General features: G+C 50.8%; 1 protein-coding gene across 1 annotated transcript in view; it reads left to right on the forward strand.

Moving 5' to 3' along the window:
- ZC3H12D (zinc finger CCCH-type containing 12D) overlaps nucleotides 1–18,826 on the forward strand; it is a 36,260-nt gene extending 17,434 nt beyond the window's left edge. The window contains exons 3-6 of the mRNA XM_011947383.1: nucleotides 6,589–6,728; nucleotides 12,152–12,386; nucleotides 16,312–16,418; nucleotides 17,546–18,826. Of these exons, the coding sequence (XP_011802773.1) occupies nucleotides 6,589–6,728; nucleotides 12,152–12,386; nucleotides 16,312–16,418; nucleotides 17,546–18,339 (1,276 nt within the window). The 3' untranslated portion in view covers nucleotides 18,340–18,826. The remainder of the gene's footprint in view (nucleotides 1–6,588; nucleotides 6,729–12,151; nucleotides 12,387–16,311; nucleotides 16,419–17,545) is intronic.
- Nucleotides 18,827–20,922: the final 2,096 nt, after the last annotated feature.

Genomic DNA, 20,922 nt, shown 5'->3' on the forward strand with positions numbered 1-20,922 from the left:
ACAGTTGTCAGGCAGGCAAAATTTGCCTTAGGTGCCAACCCACTTCCTATTTGTACCTTTGGTTATTCAAAACTCCCAGCTCTGGCAGGGTGCAGTGGCTCATGCCTGTAATTGCAGCACTTTGGGAGGCCGAAGCGGGCGGATCAGCTGAGGTCAGGAGTTTGAGACCAGCCTGAACAACATGGCGAAACCCTATCTCTACTAAAAATACAAAATTAGCTGGGTGTGGTGGTGCATCCCAGCTACTCGGGAGGCTGAGGCAGGAGAATCGCTTGAACCTGGGAGGTAGAGGTTGCGGTGAGCTGAGATTGCGCCATTGCACTCCAGTCTGGGCAACAAGAACAAAACTCTGTCTCAAAAACAAACAAAAAACAAAAACAAAACTCCCAGCTCCTGTCTCCTTTTCCCAGGGCCTGGCTCTTGGCTTGCTGCCTGATGAGCTGGTTCACAGTACTGGTTAACAAAGGCATGAGGTGCCTTTTTTAAGCATGAGCATTTAAACTGTGGGTTACTATTGTTCCAAAGGAGCTGCCATCTGGATCCTGGGGTATAGATGGAGTTGGGGGGAATCAGTGATCTTCGGGAGACTAGGGAGGAAGAGTTTGCAGCCTAAGGGGTCAGGTTTTGAGGGCTGCCCCTAGATCAGAGAGTTGGACACATTGTTTTGCTTCAGTTTCCTCAAGGGTAAAATGGGGACAGGGTAACTTCCTCAAGGGCTTGTTGTAATGATTAAATGAGGCAAAAAGTGCAAAGTGCCCTGGCAGACAGAACCCTCTACAGATCTTAAAAATGAGTTCCAAGGCCAGGTGCAGTGGCTCATGCCTGTAATCTCAGCACTTCGGGAGGCCAACGTTGGAGGATCACCTGGGGCCAGGAGTTCAAGACCAGCCTGGGCAACATAGCCAGACCTTATCTCTACAACAAATTTCTAAAAATTAGCCAGGTATGGCAGTGCGCACCTGTAGTCCCAGCGACTTGGGAGGCCGAGGTGGGAGGATTGCTTGAGCCTGAGAGGTCGAGGCTACAGTAAGCCATGACTGTACCACTGCACTCCAGCCTGGGTAACAGAGTGAGACCCCATTTCTTAAAAAAAAAAAAAAAAAAAAAAAAGAGCTCCAAGAAGCAGGGGTGATGTCTCTTCTTAGCACGAGTGCAGAGCCTTGTAGTAGCTATTCAGGAATTGCGCTGAGTCTGTGAAGGAATGCGTGGACGAGTGGATGCTTTCGGTGTGTGCATTCCTGTCTGTGTGCTGGGGAGTGGGCTCTCAGGGAGACTGACATCTCTGCCAGGGTCCAGGTTCCCTTCCTCTCTCTCACCACTGAACACTGCCTCCTACACCCACCAAAGGTGTCAGAGATGACTTGTGAATGGTTAAACGCAAATATGTAAGGAGACCCTGAAAAGAGACCAGCAAGTAAGGAACAGTTTTTTTTTTTATTTTTTTGACATGGAGTCTCACTCTGTCACCCAGGCTAGAGTGTAGTGGCTTGATCTCGGCTCACTGAAACCTCTGCCTCCCGGGTTCAAGCAATTTTCCTGCCGCAACTTCCTGAGTAACTGGGATTACAGGCACGTGCCACCATGCCTGGCTAATTTTTGTATTTTTAGTAGAGACGGGGTTTCACCATGTTGGTCAGGCTGGTCTTGAACTCCTGACCTTGTGATCCTCCCGCCTCAGCCTCCCAAAGTGCTGGGATTACAGGTGTGAGCCATTGCGCCTGGCCAAGAAACAACTTTTAAAATGGGGACAGGGTGAGGCTGAGGCAGGAGAATGGCGGGAACCCGGGAGGCGGAGCTTGCAGTGAGCTGAGATCCGGCCACTGCACTCCAGCCTGGGTGATAGAGCGAGACTCCGTTTCAACAAAACAAAAACAAAAACAAACAAACAAACAAAAATAATAATTGTGGTGGTGCTATTTTCCCTTGAGAATTAACTGAGGGTGGACTTGACTACACTGAAGAGATGCATATGTCTCAGGGGTGACATGGGGGAGGGTGTCATCAATTGTTCACTTTACTGCTTCAGGGACACAGAAAATGGACCTCATTTTCTATGACGGGCACGATCTCTTCCCCTCTTTTTTAGGCGGTGGGGGGGTACATCTTACATTTGCCAGTGTACATCAGGTGGGGCCTCCGTTTCTTCTGTCTCCTGGGCGACTCAGGCTCTGTGGTTCCTATCCACCCCCTCCTGTCTCAGATGGCCTCTGGGGCCTTTGAGATCTGGTATTGGCTGGAAAAGGGGTCTGGGACCCTCACTGGGTTCTGCTGCACAGTGGCTGGGCTGGCCTGGCCTCTAAACAGGGAACATGGAAGTGGCCTTCTGGGAGCCATACTGGCTTAAAGTGCTGTCTGCTCACTGGCACCAGCTTGTCCATCCCTAGACAGTCCACTAGGCCTGGGGGCACATGAGGGATGGGGTGTTGCTTCAGACTCACCTCTCCAGCCATGTTCCTCCAAGGCAGCCCTACAGAAACCAGGTTTCTCTGAGGGGCTTGCAACCTGCCTGGGCTGTGCTGAAAAACAAAGGTTCAGCCTTTGGTTCAGCCTCTTGTTCACACAGTCTCCATGTTTCTCCATCTCCCCCTCCTGTATGGCTGGGCTGGGTAGAGCTGGAGTGGGGGTGCGGGGTGAGGACCTCCTCCTCCTTCCATCTTCCCTCTTTTTCAACTTCTGCTGGGCTGGAAGGTACCAGCGATCTGCTTCCTCTTCTTTTTTTTTCTTTTTTCAGATGGAGTCTCGTTGTCGCCCAGGCTGGAGTGCAGTGGTGCGATCTCAGCTCACTGCGACCTCTGCCTCCCAGGTTCAAGCGATTCTCCTGCCTCAGCCTCCCGAATAGCTGGGACTACATGTGCATGCCATCACACCCAGCTAATTTTTTTGTATTTTTAGTAGAGACAGGTTTCGCCGTGTTAGCCAGGATGGTCTCGATCTCCTGACCTCGTGATCCTGCCTCCTTGGCCTCCCAAAGTGCTGGGATTACAGGCGTGAGCAACTGCGCTCGACCTTCCTCTTCCTTTTGACCACAGATATCCCTGTTGATGTTTTCTCCTCACTGTACAAGCCTCAGAGTTCAGCCTCAATAGTGAAAGGGATATTTATCTTTTTTTTTTTTTGAGACAGAATCTTGCACTGTCACCCATGCTGGAGTGTAGTGACCCGATTTCGGCTCTCTGCAACCTCTGCCTCCCGGGCTCATGAGATTCTCCAGCCTCAGCCTCTCCAGTAGCTGGGATTACAAGCGTGTGCTGCCACATCCAGCTAATTTTTGTATGTTTAGTAAAGACGAGGTTTCACCATGTTGGCCAGGCTGGTCTTGAACTCCTGACCTCAGGTGATCCGCCCACCTCGGCCTCCCAAAGTGCTAGGATTACAGGCATGAGCGTCCTTTTTCTTTTATAAACTTGTGACTCTCCTAATCTCCCCTGAGAAAATAGCAGGAAAGGTCACATACGAGAGAGAGCACAGCAATGCGAATTCAAAATGTCATCCTTGTCTGCATATGGGTTGGCTGCCAGGCTTCTCGGGAGAGGGCATGAGTGGCGTGGTGGTCCTTGGCTCTCTAAGAACTTATCCTTGCCTCTCCCTTTACACCTGTTGCCCGGGCTCATTCCTCGTGCTCCAGCCCCACTCTTGTCTTTCTGATCCTTAGACCATATCAGTCATGCCTATGTTTGGATCTTTCCAGTCAACTCTTCCCTTTGCTTCAGCTTCTCCTCTAGCTGCTTCTCAGCTGAGTTTCTTCTCAGCCATTTGTTTATTCAACGGCTTTTAAATTGGGTCATTACAATTATTAGGCACAATGCTGGGCACTGAGAGTTGCGTGGTGAGCAAGAGGAGCTCATGGTTTAAAGAAGGGAGACCCCGGCCATCCCCTGGATGGGTGCGAATGTTCCCCAGTGCCAGGAAGGAGCGGGAGGGTGCATTGAGAGCTCCTGAGACGGATCTGATGGAGTCTAGGGAGTAGCAGATGCTTTCCTGAGGAAGTGAGGATGAAGCTGGGATCTGAAGGTGGAAGAGGAGGCAGAGTGATCTAATTTGAAGCCAGGCTCTGTCTTATCCATGGCTAAGTCCAGTTGATTTTGCCTTCTCAATATCTCAAATCTATCCACTTGTCTCCCTCCAGCGAAACCCCACTGACCCCACTGACTGAGTCTGAGGGACATCTTCAGGTTTCACCAGTTACTTGGAGCAGCGTTTGGTGGCCCCTTTCCCTCCGCTTTCCTGATGCACACCCTCTGATTTTCTTCCTGCTTCTTAGATCCATCCCTCCTGAGTCCCATGTGATATTGCCCCCCATCTACCTATAACCAGTTGTGAAGTCGCAGAGTTCCTCCAGGTCTAGCCCAGGCTGCTCACTTTCTCTCCAGGCGAGCAGGAAATTCTGTCCATGCTGTGGCCTCAGCTATTGATTACACAGAGATGGCCTACAGCTTTAATCACTCAGGCATCTCCTCTGCACCATAGCTGTTTACTTAACATTTCCTCTAAGTGGAAATGTTAACAGCTTGATATGTGTCTAAAATAAAACTCATGATCTTTCCCTCTAACCCTGTTCCCTTCCAGAATTCCTGGAGTCAGTGAATAGCCCACCATCCTGTTACACAAGCCAGAGATCTTGAGTCATCTTTGATGCCTTCTTCTCTATCACTCCCATATCCAATCAGTCATCGAGTTCTGGAGATTTGACTTTCTAAATAAATATCTCTCAAGTTCACCTACTCTTCTCCCTCATCCACCACCACCAGCTTAGTCCAAGTCACCGTCAATTTTTGCTTTGTCGCCCAGGCTGGAGTGCAGCGGCACGATCTCGGTTCACTACAACATCCGACTCCCAGGTTCAAGCAATTCTCCTGCCTCAGCCCCCTGAGTAGCTGGGATTACAGGCACGCACCACCACACCCGGCTAATTTTTGTATTTTTAGTAGAGACAGTGTTTCACCATGTTAGCCAGGATGTTCTCGATCTCCTGACCTCATGATCCACCCGCTTCAGCCTCACAAAGTTCTGGATTACAGGTATGAGCCACTGCCCCCGGCCTCAGATTGGGCTTTTTGAATCATCACATCACATCACATCACATCACATCACATCACATCACATCACATCACATCACATCACATCACATCACACCACACCACACCACACCACACCACATCACATCACATCATCTACTTCAAATCTTAAAATCCTTCCGTGGCTTTTTAATTCCTCTTAGGAGGAAGAAAGGAATCTTCCATAATGTCTGCAAGGCCCTGCCTGATCTCACACTCTCTCCTTATTGCTTCCACTGAAGTCTTCTGTGGAATTTGAGGGGCACTGGCCTCCTTGCTTGGACTTGGGAAACCCAATAACACATTTATGACCATCTCTCAGGGTGAGAGTGATTCTGTAGATGGCTACTCCTATCTGTCTTATGTTGATCTTTCTTAGCTTCAGTTAAAGAGAGGGTCTTGTCTGTTAGTCCTCAGAATGTATTCTCCTTGGAGCTGTATTAGTCAGGATTCTCTGGAGCGAAGAACTAATAGGCTAGATGTATATACGAAGGGGAGTTTATTAAGGAGTACTGACTCACACGATCACAAGGTGAAGTCCCACAACAGGTCAACTGCAAGCTGAGGAGCAAGGAAGCCAGTCCAAGTCCCAAAACCTCAAAAGTAGGGAAGCTGACAGTGCAGCCTTCAGTCTGGCCGAAGGCTGAAGAGCCCCTGGCAGACCACTGGTGTAAGTCCAAGAGTCCAAAAGCTGAAGAACTTGGAGTCTGATGTTGAGGGCAGGAAGCATCCAGCATGGGAGAAAAATGAAGGCCAGAAGACTCAGCAAGTCTGCTCATTCTACTTTCTTCTGCCTGCTTTATTCTAGCCATGCTGACAGCTGATTAGATGGTGCCCACCCAGATTGGGGGTGGGTCTGCCTCTCCCAGTTCACTGACTCAAATGTTAATCTCTTTTGGCAACACTCACAGACACACCCAGGAACAATACTTTGCATCCTTCAATCCAATCGAGTTGACACTCAGTATTAGCTATCACAGAGCCCAAGACCCCTCTACATACCTATCACACGCTATGTGGTTCTTGTTAATGGATATTATTTGTGAATGAAAGAATGAACTATCTTTAAAATGTAGATTTTTTCTATGTGTGTATATGTGTGTGTTTTGTTTTGTTGTTGTTGTTATTGTTGAGACAAAGTCTCCCTCTGTTGCCCAGGCTGGAGTGCTGTGGTGGGATTGCAGCTCACTGAATCCTCCACCTTTCAGGTTCAAGTGATTCTCCTGCCCCAGCCTCCAGAGTAGCTGGGACTGCAGGTGCGCACCACTACACCTGGTTACTTTTTGTATTTTTTGTAGAGATGAGGTTTCACCATTTTGGCCAAGCTGTTCTCAAACTCCTGACCTCAAATGATCTGCCTGCCTCGGCCTCCCAAAGTGTTGGGATTACAGGTGTGAGCCACCGCTCCTGGCCTAAAATGTAGATTTTTCTGGTTCCCCCTTGATTATGAGACTGTGATCCAGGATATTCACAGGGAATCACTCTTAAGAACACTTGCAGTGTCTCTACAGATTTCTTTGTTTTCCCATTGTAGCCATGGAAATAAAGAAACCTTCTCTTGCCGGGGAATCAAGCTGGCTGTGGACTGGTTCAGGGACAGAGGACACACCTACATCAAAGTTTTTGTTCCATCCTGGAGGAAGGACCCACCAAGAGCTGACACCCCTATCAGAGGTATGCTGGAGCAGATGTATGCCCAAGAGGTACTAGACACGTTTCCTTGGTGCACTTCTAACATCAGTAGTCAAATATCTACTCAGTTGTTTGTTTAATGATGTTTGTCTTCCTCACTGTGCTATAAGCTCCATGAAGGCACTGATTATGACTGTTCAATGCCATAGCCCCAGCACCTAGTACCTAGCACCTAGCGTTAACACCTGGTATTCAATAAGTAGTTCAAAATTAGGTGTTCATTAAGCAGCTGTTGAGTAGATGAATGAAAAAGTTACTCTTTTGGTGTGTTAAGTTATCAAAATAATTGTGCCTGACACCTTTTAATACCTGAAGAGACACTGGATCTGTATTCCACTCCTAATAGTTTATAGGATTTGAAAGAGACATTTATTTGGTCAGGTAATATTTATTTACTGAGTACCTCATCTAATCTCTTTATTTAAAAAGAAGAAGAAAACTGAGACCCAGGGAATTATTCTTCTTATTTTTTGAGACCGAATCTTGCCCTGTCACCAAACTGGAGTACAGTGGCATGATCTTGGCTCACTGCAACCTCCTCCTCCCGGGTTCAAGTGATTCTCCTGCCTCAGCCTTCTGAGTAGCTGGGATTACGGGCATGTGCCACCACACCCAACTAATTTTTATATTTTTAGTAGAGATAGGGTTTCACCATGTTGGCCAGGATTTTCTCAACCTCTTGACTTCGTGATCTGCCCTCCTCAAAATCCCAAAGTGCTGGGATTACAGGCAAGAGTCACCTCACCCAGGCTCTTCATTTTTTAATTCTTCAATCAGCTAGGAATATTTTAAGCTACAAATATTAGAATACTGCAGTTTTATTATTTATTTATTTAGTTTTGAGATGGAGTCTCATTATGGCTCATTGCAGACTTGCTCTCCCCTCGCTCAGGAGATCCTCCTACGTTAGCCTTTTCAGTAGCTGGGACTACAGGTGCCCATCACCACACCCAGCTGGTTCCCTCCTCCCTCCCTCCCTCCCTCCCTGCCTCCCTTATTCCTTCCTTCCTTCCTTCTTTTCTTTCTCTTCTCTTCTCTTCTCTTCTCCTTTCTTTCTTTCTTTCCTTCCTTCCTTCCTTCCTTCCTTCCTTCCTTCCTTCTTTCTTTCCTCATGGAGTTTCACTCTTGGCTCACTGCAACCTCTGCCTCTCAGGTTCAAGCGATTCTCCTGCTTCAGCCTCCCAGGTAGCTGGGACTATAGGCACGCGCCACCACACCCAGCTAATTTTTGTATTTTTATTAGAGATGGGGTTTCACCATGTTGGCTGGTCTTGAACTCCTGACCTCAGGAGATCCACCCTCCTCTGCCTCCCAAAGTGCTGGGATTACACGTGTGAGCCACCACACCTGGTCCTAGCTAGTTTTTGTTTTTTGTAGAGACGGTGTTTTGCCATGTTGCTCAGGCTGGTCTTTAACTTCTGGGCCCAAGCAATCCCTCTGCCTCGGCCTCCTAAAGTGCTAGAATTACAAGCATGAGCCACCAGGCACGGTCAGAACACTGTAGTTTAAACAAACAGGGTCTTGTTTGTTGTTTGGCTTCTTAAACAGGTTGAGTATCCCTTATCTGAAATACTTGGGACCAGAAGAGTTTTGAATTCCTGAATATTTTCATTATGCTTACTGGCTCAGCATTCCTAATCCAAAAATCCCAAATCCCAAATGCTCCAGTGAGTGTTTCCTTTGAACATCATGTTGGTCAGATTTTTGGATTAGGGTGCTCACCTGTGAGAAGAGATCAGATGCAAAGCTCTTTATTATTATGATCAAGTGTTACATACTGTACATAATTGTACGTGCTACTTTTGCACAACTGGCAGCACAGTAGAGTGTTTCCACCAGCATCACCTCAGACACATGAGTCACGTGTCACACTACAAGGTCAGGATGGCTATGATGATAGGAATTTTTCAACTCTGTTATAGTCTTATGGGACCACTATCACACACATGGCCTGAAACATTGTTATGCAGCACATGACTGTGTATCTGTGTAATTGCCATGGGTTTTCTCTCCTAGTATAATAACTTCTCCCTGAATGGCAGTGCGGACCATTTGTGTTGACTGGCAGTTTTCACTTTAGTATACCTGGCATGGAGTAGGCAGGCAGCCTGGCGCCTCTGCCCACCACTTATTCCAATGGCAGGATGATGATGGTTTTATGGTTTTATTCTAGGAGGTCAACAGCAACAATGGGAGGCTTCCTCCTTCCTGGTTGTATCTTCACTTTGTTTATCGGGATGGGGACAGGAAATGAGTGTAGGTCCATGCTCCTGGGAGCAGCTGCCAGGGAGTAGCTCAGCTCACCTGTTAGTCATCCCGACTTTGCCAACGTCCACTCCATCTCCACCACTGGGAGTGCTCCAAGACTGCAGGGAAATGGCTCCCACCTCCACTCCAGCCTTCTGCGCACATTCTGGGCTGTGGTTCCCTTCATGCCCCAATCAATAAGATCCTCTCTGCTTTCTGTCTTCCTAAAATATGTCAAAATCCAGGGTTCGCTGCTGTCCCCAAACCTACTTTTAACATGATTACAGCTCTCCCCCACCTTTCATTACGTTGAAACTATGAGAAGGAGGGAATATAAATACTTGTGTTCTGTTCCCTGTCATGAACTGGTTGTCCTGAATTATTCTTTATGGTCTGAATATGAAGAACGGTGAATTTCAACAGTAGTGTAATACTTAAATATAATGTAGGAAAAAGTAGAGAAATTCCTTTGGGGTAGGGAAGGAATTTTTAAATAAGCCACAACAAGTGCAAACTTATGAGGAAAGATGAATAAATTTCACTGTTTATTATGTATGATGTAATAAATGTAATACATACATGTATGTCAGGTATAATTTGACTACACCTGGCTAATTTTCTTTTTTTTTTTTACTTTTTGTAGAGACAAAGTTTCACTATGCTGCCCAGGCTGGTCTTGAACTCCTGAGTTCAAGGGATCTTTCTGCCTCAGCTTCCCAAAGTGTTGAGATTACCCATGTGAACCACTGCACTCAGATGACTGCACTTTTAAGCTGCTAGGTGATTCTGACACTGCTGGCTTGAACCACAGCAGAAGAAACACCCAAAGAGGTCCACACAACCTATTAATGAAACAGCGAACAGGGAGAACAGTGGGAACTGAGGCGGCACTGCAGGCGCAGTCCTATGCCCCAAGCACCCACTCCCTACTGCCCTCTCAACCTATTAATGAATAAAAGCTTTTATTCATTAATAGATACCACAAAAACAAAAAAGTGAAAAGATAAGCCTGAAACTGGGGTGAGAGTGTAGGGGCAGGTTATACATCACACATTACTGATGAAGGATTACTGCCTACATCTAGAGAGAACTTCTCCAAATCAATGAGAAAAGACAATGAATCAACAGAAAGATGGGCTAAAGCATGCATAAGCTGTTTACAGAAAAGGAAACATATATGGCCATATAAACATACAAACATATGAAAAGACGCTCAATCTCATTAGCAACCAGAGAAATGCAAAATAAAACCACAATAGGAGGCCATTTTGTGCCCACCATATTGGCAAAAATTCAAAAGCCTGAAAATGCCAAGTGTCGGCAAGGTTGTCTTATGTGCTGTGTTGGGTATGTAACTTGGCATCACCACTCTGGAAAACAATTTGGCATTACCTTGTAAAGTGCCTTCCATACCACTAATCCATATTCACCCTTGGAGATATACCCTGAAGAGGCTTTTGCCTCTTCTGTGCCAGGGACTTAGATGCAAGACTAACAGTGATGAACATATGACATAACCAAACCTCACAAACATAATGATGAACAAAAAAGACAAGCTGCTTAAGTATATGTATAGTATGATTCCATTTGTGTCAAGTCTAATGTGTAATCACACTGAAAATGGTCCTCAGCAGGGCATGGTGACTTACCCCTGTAATCCCAGCACTTTGGGAGGTTGAGGTGGGTGGATGCTTGAGTCTAGAAGTTTGAGACCAGCTTGGGCAACATGGCGAAACCCCATCTTTACAAAAAATACAAAAATTAGCTGAGCGTGATGGTGCACGCCTGCAGTTCTAGCTACATGGGAGGCTGAGGTAAGAGGATCACCTGAGCCTGGAGGGTAGAAGCAGCAGTGAGCCATGATCATGCTACTGCACTCCAGCCTGGATGACACAATGAGATCTTGTCAAAAAAAAAAAAAAAAAAAAAAAAGAAAAAGAAAATGATTTTCATAATCTGCATTTTTAAAACTAAAAACAAGGAAATTATAAACACGGAGTTCTAAAACTAGGGTTATCCTAAGGGCTTAAGGGGAATGGAGAGGATTGCAGACTGAGGGGACAGAGGGGACTTCAAAACATGAGCCACCTCCTGTTTCTCAAAGGAGATGCTGGATATGTGGTGTCTTTATTTTTGTTCTTTGTGTCATAGCTGCATTATGCACCTTTTAAAAATCAGCCAACAGTGTCATATGGGAAAGGACTTAAACTTGAGGGACTGGAGTAATTATTATGGGTCAAATGGATTTTTTTTTTTTTTCCTGCATGTCTCCAAAGGCAAAATTCAGATCAAACAGCTGGCCCTCCTGGGATGCAGATTTTAGCCTCTGATAAAAAAGGCCTTGTAATGTTTGTACCATCTGGTATATGTTTATCTCTTGAGTAGTTTTTGCAAGAACTCACACTTACTTGAGCTCAGTCCACTTACAGACACTCTGAGACAGGAAGAGGAGGCGTTGCTATCTTCATTTTATAAATATAAAACCGGACGGACATTAAACGGGGGTGAAGTACCCAGGAACTGGAGCCCAGCCCAGATTCCAGGCTGGATTCCTAGTCCTGGACGCTTTCTATCATGTTCTTGAGTCCCCGTATCTGTCAGAGATGGCGTGCTCCATCCCGAAGGTGTCCCAGGCAGGTTCCTGTATGGTGGGAGAAGATGGACCTCTGGCTCCCAGCTAGGGGCCCATGCAGGGCTTTCCAGGTGGAGGCAAGGCTCCCCATGATGCTGAAGGCATCACCAAGGTCCGGGTTAATACAGGAGTGTCTTTCTCCAGGAGGCCCCTGTGCCTGCTACCATAGGGGCATTGTGGCATGGATCCCTCAAAAAGACAAAGGCTGTGGCTGAACCCTTCCTTCTAAAGTGACTCTCCCTTGTAGAGTACCGCTTTCTGGACTCCTGTCATGACGTGGGCAGGACGGAAGCCACACACCCGCTTCACCTGAGGCTTCAGGCAAATTCAGTGAAACTGAGTGAAAGAAGCGAACGCTATGGCGGGAAAAACTGATATTTTTTTCCTCCGCTCCCCTCAAAACCTCTCTGGCTCTCATTTGACCGGCCCAGGAAGCGGGTGGGGAGGCGGGTGGCCTCGCGTTGGGGGTGGTCCTCAGGGGCGGTGCCCTTGGGCCCTCACCCGCATCTCCGTCGCCCGCCCCCAGAGCAGCACGTGCTGGCGGAGCTGGAGCGGCAGGCGGTGCTGGTGTACACGCCATCCCGCAAGGTGCACGGCAAGCGCCTGGTCTGCTACGACGACCGCTACATCGTGAAGGTGGCCTACGAGCAGGACGGCGTCATCGTCTCCAACGACAACTACCGGGACCTGCAGAGCGAGAACCCCGAGTGGAAGTGGTTCATCGAGCAGAGGCTGCTCATGTTCTCCTTTGTCAACGACCGGTACTGCCGGCTGGGATCCTGACACCCGGGCGGGCGGGGGTTCGGGGGCGCGGCAGTGGCCACGCCCGCCTCCAGGTGGCGGGGCTTGGGGTCACCCGGTCACTCAGCCCGGCAGACAGAGCTCCCCCAGGTCCGCATTCTCGGCGGGCTGCTTTGCTCTGACCTTGCTGTTCCCAGGGCCACATCTGATACACTACAGAGAAGCCCAAGATGTGGGCCAAGCATGCAAGCATGCGCTTAGGGCACCACTAACTTAAAAAAACAGAATTGCATACTTCAGATTACTGAAATAGTCATCATGGAAAAGATCTATACTTTGTTGTATTGCCTTTCACTTATTTCAGATTTTTGTCTTATTTTATTTTATTTTATTTTTTGAGATGGAGTCTTGCTCTGTCACCCAGGCTAGAGTGGCTCAATCTTGGCTCACTGCAAACTCTGCCTCTGGCGTTCAAGCGATTCTCCTGCCTTAGCCTCCTGAGTAGCTGGGATTACAGGCAGGCACCACCACGCCTGGCTAATTTTTTGTATTTTAAGTAGAGATAGGGTTTCACCATGTTAGCCAGATAGCCTTGATCTCCTGACCTCGTGATCTGTCCACCTTGGCTTCCCAAAGTGCTGGGATTACAGGCGTGAGCCACTGCTTTTTTTTTTTTTTTTTTTACAAAAGTTTTGAATTACATATGGGAGTGGGCAACAGATTTTTTTTTTTGACAGGGCCTTGACTCTGTTGCCCAGGTTGGAGTGCAGTGGCATGATCACAGCTCACTGCAGCCTTGAATGCCTGGACTCAAGCGATCCTCCTGCCTCAGCCTCCCAAAGTGTTGAGATTTTAGGTGTGAGCCACTGAGACCCGTCCAGAATCTTTTCTTTTGGGCTGTAAAGATCTCCCCTTGCCTGGCCCTGACTCTGTCTCCATACCTCTGGGTTGAAATGTTCAAGAGAACCTGGCTGGTTCATGTAGCCCTGAAATAGGACCCTTGGGTCAGTTCATCCCAGACCAACTGGCTATGGCTGGAGGCGGAGAGGGACACTAGGGCCACAGGCACAAACCGCTTAGCAGGTGGTGAGGGCAGACACTGGCAAGGAGGATGAGGGTCTGGAGACCAGAGCAGTATGTGACACAGCACAGCCAGCTGGGCTGTTGCTCCCATTTCCATTTCTGTTCCAGGCAGTGTTGGCTTAGCCCTCATTCTGGGCTCTCTGACTGACTTTTTGGAATGTGGTTTGAGACAAACTCCTCAGTTCTGTGAGGGCAGGGACTGTATCTGTCTTACGTATGGTGTCTTCAGCATGCCTGACCCACAGGCATGCAGTAACTAGTTGTAAAGGAATGACCGAGTGAATGGCCGTGGCCCGGGGAAGGGTCGATGGGGAGAGAGGTCTGAGCTCAGGCTGTTTGCACATGACTGAGCAGCTCCTGACTCTGGACCCAGGGACACAGTGTAGTGTTTGAGAAAGGGCTGGGGCAGGTGAAGTTTCCATCTGAGGCCCTGCCACTTACTGGCTGGGAGTCAAGGGGGAACCACTCAACCTCTCTGAGCTGAATGTTCCTCAACTTGAAAAGGGATTAATAGTGTCACCTCAGATCATTGTGAGGACTAGAGACAATTGTGCCCCAGAAGTGGTAGCAGCTATTCGCAGGACATGGTGCCCCAAGGGGTACTGTGGTCCCCATGGCCAACTGCTCCTGCAGCCATGGAGGTGGAGGGCCAGAGGCATGGCAGCAGTGTCCTGCAGGAGCCCCCATTGTCATTTCCAGCTGCAAAAGGCCGGTGGCTCTCACTGTCCATCTGTGGCCTGGAGGAATCTGGCTAGTCTGGGCCTATGAAATCCTCACTGAGCTCTCAGGGACATGGCCATCTCTGGCCTGACGACAGCCTGGGGCCGGGGCCAAGTCCTTTTGACGCACTGGCCTCTGTTAAGGGCCTGCCAGGAGGCAGGGCCTGCCGCCCGCTTGTGAGCGAGGGCGCCTGCCCTGGTGCCCCAGGCACGTTCACAGGGCCCTCTTGGCACAGCTTCTGCTCCTGGGAGAGCAGGAGAGGAAGTCTTTGGGAACTTTTAATAACCACAGTGGGCGGTTCCCCAGATTCTTGGTCAAGGCCCAATTCTGAGAAGCTGGCTGTGCAGCTGGGAGCTGCGCTGTGGAGGCCACACAGGGCCGGGGATCACCCAGCTCTCTGCAGAGTGGGACTTCAGTATGACTCTGGACTCTTAGGGGGACAACAACCCATAAAAGCATCTCCTCCTTGAATTAGAATCCCAAACTCTCTACAGAACCTTTGTATGACCTGAAAGTGGCCTTGGGAACAAAAGTATTTATATAGTAAGTGGAACCTCACTTAGCAAGGGGCGTTTTCCTTCTAAGGAATTGGGTTTTCCCTGTTGAACTCTGAGCGTGCATTCCCTTCCTCATTAGGGCTCCACGCCAGGGAGAAGAGAAGGGCAGGTCGGGGGCAGGGCAGCCCTGGAAACTGAGACCAGACCCTGTGTCCCCAGGGTGTGCAGGGGAAGAGGTTAAGTCTGTGAGGTGGCTGTATGTGCAGGCAGCATCTGGGGTCCACTTCCTCACTGATTCAAAATCCCTGTTCCTGTTGAACCTCTTCACCTGGAGGTTCACAGCCCAGAGCTATGTCACACAGCTCTGTTTCAAGGGGTGAAACACAGGAGAAATGGGACGTATGCCTCAAGGAGCTCATACAACTCTGAAACCTTCTGGAACTGTTGTTATTTGTTTGTTTGTTTAGAGATAGAGTCTAACTCTCTTGCCCAGGCTGGACTCCTGGGCTCCAGGGGTCCTCCCTCTTCAGCTTTTCTAGTAGCTGGAACTACAGGCGTATGACACCACTCTTGGCTTTTCTGAAAGTGTTTGTTAACCTCATAGAGGTTTCTAACCTTTTGTTGAGGACAGTGGGAAGCCAGAGGAGCCCTTAGAGCAATTATGCTTTCATTTTCCTGGATAAAAATCACCTGGGAAGTTCTTTTTTGTTTTGGAGATGGAGTCTCACTCTGTCGTCCCGGCTGGAGTGCAGTAGTGCGATCTCGGCTCACTGCAACCTCCGCCTCCTGGGTTCAAGCAATTCTCCTGCCTCAGCCTCCTGAGTAGCTGAGACTACAGGCACCTGCTGCCACGCCCAGCTAAATTTTTTTGTCTTTTTTAGTTGAGATGAGGTTTCGCTGTGCTGCCCAGGCTGGTTTTGAACTCCTGAGCTCAGGCAATTTGCCCGTCTCAGCCTCCCAAAGGGGAAGTTCTTAAAAGCAGATTCCTGAACAACTTCAGATTCTGATGAATCAGGTCTTGTGTGAAGCTCAGAGGCTGCAATTTTTTTTTTTTTTTTTTTTTTTTTTTTTTTTGCCAGGATCTCACTCTGTCACCCAGGCTGGAGTGCAGTGGCACAATCACGACTCACGGCAGCCTCCATCTCCCAGGCTCAGTCGTCCTCCCACCTCAGCCTCCCGAGTAGCTGGGACTAAAGACATTCACCACCACACCTGGCTAATTTTCTTTCTTTTTTTTTTACTTTTTGTAGAGACAAGGTTTCACTATGCTGCCCAGGCTGGTCTTGAACTGCTGAGCTCAAGGGATCTTTCTGCCTCAGCTTCCCAAAGTGTTGGGATTACCCATGTGAACCACTGCACTCAGATGACTGTACTTTTAAGCTGCTAGGTGATTCTGACACTGCTGACTTGAACCACAGCAGGAGAAACACCCAAAGAGGCCCAGAGCTGTGCTGTGTGCTCTGCATGGGGTTCAGTGTGAAGGGAAGCTTTTGCTTTAAGATGCTGTGACATCCCGCTGGGTTGTGGTGGGCCCAGGCCGGAATGCTTCCTGGTGCTCTTGGGGAACTTGGGCCTGCTTCTTTTGTACAGGTGCTGGTGGCAAATCCCAGGTGGTCTTGCAGTTGCACCTGTGCTTATTTTCCAGGTTCATGCCTCCTGATGACCCCCTGGGCCGCCACGGACCTTCCCTGAGCAACTTCCTGAGCAGGAAGCCGAAGCCCCCAGAGCCATCCTGGCAGCATTGTCCCTATGGTGGGTAGTGCCCAGTGCTTCGCAGGCCCTGTTCAGGGCCTTGTGTAGGGGTAGTACAGGAGCACAGTCAAAAAGCACTGGCCTGGTGCTCAGCAGCCTGGGCTCTTGCCCAAATTCTGCCCTCCAGCTATGCCACCCTGGAGAGTGAACTTTCCTGACAGGGTTATTGTAGAACTGACATCCTGGCTGGTGATTTCATGGGAGCCAGGGTCCCATGCCACGGTCGGATGCAGGGATCATGCACACAGCAAAGCTGTGTCTGAGAAGCCAGGAGACTGGACACAAACCCAGCTGCAGGTCTCAGTCCCTTCACCTGGCCCCTGGCAGCTTCTGTCCTCACCCTACCCCCTCCCCCCCCAACTTTATGGATTTTGGTCACTGCTATCCATGAAGAGTTAAGAATTTTATCCTAGCACCCAGGGGGATGCCAGCCTTCTAGTCAGCTCTTTTACTGACTTGCTTCACCAAGTTATTTGATGTCTCAAAGTTCAGTAAAGACTTGGGTGACAGTCAATCATTTCTTGTTAGAATTAGGTGACCATACATACATTCAGGCTGACTCCTTCCCCCTTTCACTCTCAGAAGCCCTGGGTCTGGATGGTAACACTTGATCATTTGTTCACGACTCTGTTAGAACAACGTGCAGGGTGAAGGCAAGCGTTAAACAGCGAACAGGGAGAACGGTGGGAACTGAGGCGGCACTGCAGGCACAGTCCTATGCCCCGAGCACCCACTCCCTACAGCCCTCTCCCTGTGATGCCTTATCCACAGGGTCCCTGGGGAAGTGGAGGCTGAAAGTCTTTGAATCCAGAGATTTGGTCTTAGTCCCTGGTCAAAGGGACCTGGGACCAACACTCCTCTGCATACCCTGGGATGAGTGTGCCCAGCGCCCCCTCGCCCAGGCCGCCCGCGCCTCCTGGGCACTTCTCCCCACCTTGGCCCCGAGCCCAGATCCTGAGGCGTTTCCAGAGCACTAAGTCTGCGGAGTCCGCGGCGGCCTGGGGGCTTGCTTGGAGGACTCTCCACGGAGAGGCGGGCGGGCTGGCACTCCCCGGATGCACCAGGCAGCACTGCCCCTCCGCGCCCCCGGCCTCACGCCTCGCCCTCTCTGCCCCCGCCCCTTTCAGGCAAGAAATGCACCTACGGCATCAAGTGCAAGTTCTACCACCCGGAGAGGCCGCACCACACGCAGCTGGCGGTGGCCGACGAGCTCCGCGCCAAGACAGGGGCCCGGCCTGGCGCGGGCGCAGAGGAGCAGCTGCCACCGAGAGCCCCGGGCGGCCCCGCAGGAGCCCGGGCGGCCCCCCGGGAGCCAGTTGCGCACAGCCGCCCGCTGGCGCGGGGGTCCCCAGACCTGGTCGCCCTGCAGGGGAGCTTCTCTCGGCTGGCCTTCAGTGACGACCCGGGGCCCCTCGGGCCGCCTTCCCCGGGCCACGCCTGTGGCCTCACGCCCCGACTGGGAGGGCCCGACTGGGTTGCTGCGGGCTGCCAGGTGGCAGGTCCGCTCAGCTTCCCTAGCCCGGAGAGCCAGTTCTCACTGGGCGACCTCCAGCCTCCGCCCGGCCTGCAGCTCCAGCCGCGGGGCGAACACCGCCCTAGGGACCTGCAGGGCGACTTGCTTTCCTCGCGCAGGCTGCCGGACGACCCGTGGGCCCGTCTACCCCGCTCCGACCGCTTCCCTGGGCGCTCCGCCTGGGCGGAGCCGGCCTGGGGCGACGGCGCCACTGGGGGACTTTCAGGGTACGCGGCCGAGGACGAGGGGGAAGCTCGTGCCCGGGCTCGCATTGCGCTCTACGGCGTCTTCCCGCGCGACCAGGTGGACCGCGTGATGGCCGCGTTCCCGGCGCTCTCCGACCTCGCCAGGCTCATCCTCCTGGTGCAGAGATCCCAGAGCGCGGGGGCGCCGCTGGGCAAGCCCTAAGGGACCACCACGCCCTTGCAGGGAATGGCCCAGCCTCGCCTTGTGTCTTGGACGGGTGGACCTGTGGTTGCCAGCCTGGACCTGAGTGGGCCCACCGTGGCGCCCCCTTTTCTTTAAAGATGGTCAGGGAAGCCTGCTTCCTCCTCCTCAGCAGGGTTGTGGGGGCTTGGTGGCACTTGGTGATACTCACTGAGGCCGGGGCCTGCTGCGGGGAGGTCCACCTACTTCCGTGGAGGGAATGATTTTCCATGTGCACGGAGACTGCATGTCCAAGCTGCAGTAGAATCCACAAGTGGGTAACAAAATCAATTTAGTGGGTCACCACCACAAACAGTGGACTGGGACAGGTCAGAGCACACCCTGTGCAATCAGGCTGAGTCTGAACTCTTGTTACCTAGCCTGTGTCCCTACCCTCTTGGTAGCCGTGTAACTAACCTCAATGTCGGTCGTAGTCAGAAGTTTAAAAAAGACTGTGAATGGTCTTGAATTTCATTACATCAGATAATGTTTGAAATATGTAGTCAGGCGGCCAGGGGAGGTTTGCTATCTGGAATTTTTCATGTTGGCTATTGCTAACCCCACCCGCAAGAGGAGCCCAGCCTCTAGGTGTGGGCTCTTCTGTGCTCTGAATTGTGTGGCTGTGCCATGCTAGGGATGAGTGGCAGGAGCATTTTGTCCCAGGGCCGCCTCTGGGACCTTCACCCCCCTTCACACACATACCCCACACCACACAAATGTACACACACACACGTATGCAGTCTCACACATGTACCTACTCACACACACCACACAGACACATACCGTTTGGCTCAGGGTTAAGTATCTTCAATTTTTTTTTTTTTTTTTTTTTTTTTTTTTTTTTTTTTTTTACTTTTTGTAGAGACAAGGTTTCACTATGCTGCCCAGGCTGGTCTTGAACTGCTGAGCTCAAGGGATCTTTCTGCCTCAGCTTCCCAAAGTGTTGGGATTACCCATGTGAACCACTGCACTCAGATGACTGTACTTTTAAGCTGCTAGGTGATTCTGACACTGCTGACTTGAACCACAGCAGGAGAAACACCCAAAGAGGCCCAGAGCTGTGCTGTGTGCTCTGCATGGGGTTCAGTGTGAAGGGAAGCTTTTGCTTTAAGATGCTGTGACATCCCGCTGGGTTGTGGTGGGCCCAGGCCGGAATGCTTCCTGGTGCTCTTGGGGAACTTGGGCCTGCTTCTTTTGTACAGGTGCTGGTGGCAAATCCCAGGTGGTCTTGCAGTTGCACCTGTGCTTATTTTCCAGGTTCATGCCTCCTGATGACCCCCTGGGCCGCCACGGACCTTCCCTGAGCAACTTCCTGAGCAGGAAGCCGAAGCCCCCAGAGCCATCCTGGCAGCATTGTCCCTATGGTGGGTAGTGCCCAGTGCTTCGCAGGCCCTGTTCAGGGCCTTGTGTAGGGGTAGTACAGGAGCACAGTCAAAAAGCACTGGCCTGGTGCTCAGCAGCCTGGGCTCTTGCCCAAATTCTGCCCTCCAGCTATGCCACCCTGGAGAGTGAACTTTCCTGACAGGGTTATTGTAGAACTGACATCCTGGCTGGTGATTTCATGGGAGCCAGGGTCCCATGCCACGGTCGGATGCAGGGATCATGCACACAGCAAAGCTGTGTCTGAGAAGCCAGGAGACTGGACACAAACCCAGCTGCAGGTCTCAGTCCCTTCACCTGGCCCCTGGCAGCTTCTGTCCTCACCCTACCCCCTCCCCCCCCAACTTTATGGATTTTGGTCACTGCTATCCATGAAGAGTTAAGAATTTTATCCTAGCACCCAGGGGGATGCCAGCCTTCTAGTCAGCTCTTTTACTGACTTGCTTCACCAAGTTATTTGATGTCTCAAAGTTCAGTAAAGACTTGGGTGACAGTCAATCATTTCTTGTTAGAATTAGGTGACCATACATACATTCAGGCTGACTCCTTCCCCCTTTCACTCTCAGAAGCCCTGGGTCTGGATGGTAACACTTGATCATTTGTTCACGACTCTGTTAGAACAACGTGCAGGGTGAAGGCAAGCGTTAAACAGCGAACAGGGAGAACGGTGGGAACTGAGGCGGCACTGCAGGCACAGTCCTATGCCCCGAGCACCCACTCCCTACAGCCCTCTCCCTGTGATGCCTTATCCACAGGGTCCCTGGGGAAGTGGAGGCTGAAAGTCTTTGAATCCAGAGATTTGGTCTTAGTCCCTGGTCAAAGGGACCTGGGACCAACACTCCTCTGCATACCCTGGGATGAGTGTGCCCAGCGCCCCCTCGCCCAGGCCGCCCGCGCCTCCTGGGCACTTCTCCCCACCTTGGCCCCGAGCCCAGATCCTGAGGCGTTTCCAGAGCACTAAGTCTGCGGAGTCCGCGGCGGCCTGGGGGCTTGCTTGGAGGACTCTCCACGGAGAGGCGGGCGGGCTGGCACTCCCCGGATGCACCAGGCAGCACTGCCCCTCCGCGCCCCCGGCCTCACGCCTCGCCCTCTCTGCCCCCGCCCCTTTCAGGCAAGAAATGCACCTACGGCATCAAGTGCAAGTTCTACCACCCGGAGAGGCCGCACCACACGCAGCTGGCGGTG

Source organism: Colobus angolensis, unplaced genomic scaffold (genome assembly GCF_000951035.1).
Source record: "Colobus angolensis palliatus isolate OR3802 unplaced genomic scaffold, Cang.pa_1.0 Scaffold263, whole genome shotgun sequence".
Classification (NCBI taxonomy): domain Eukaryota; kingdom Metazoa; phylum Chordata; class Mammalia; order Primates; family Cercopithecidae; genus Colobus; species Colobus angolensis.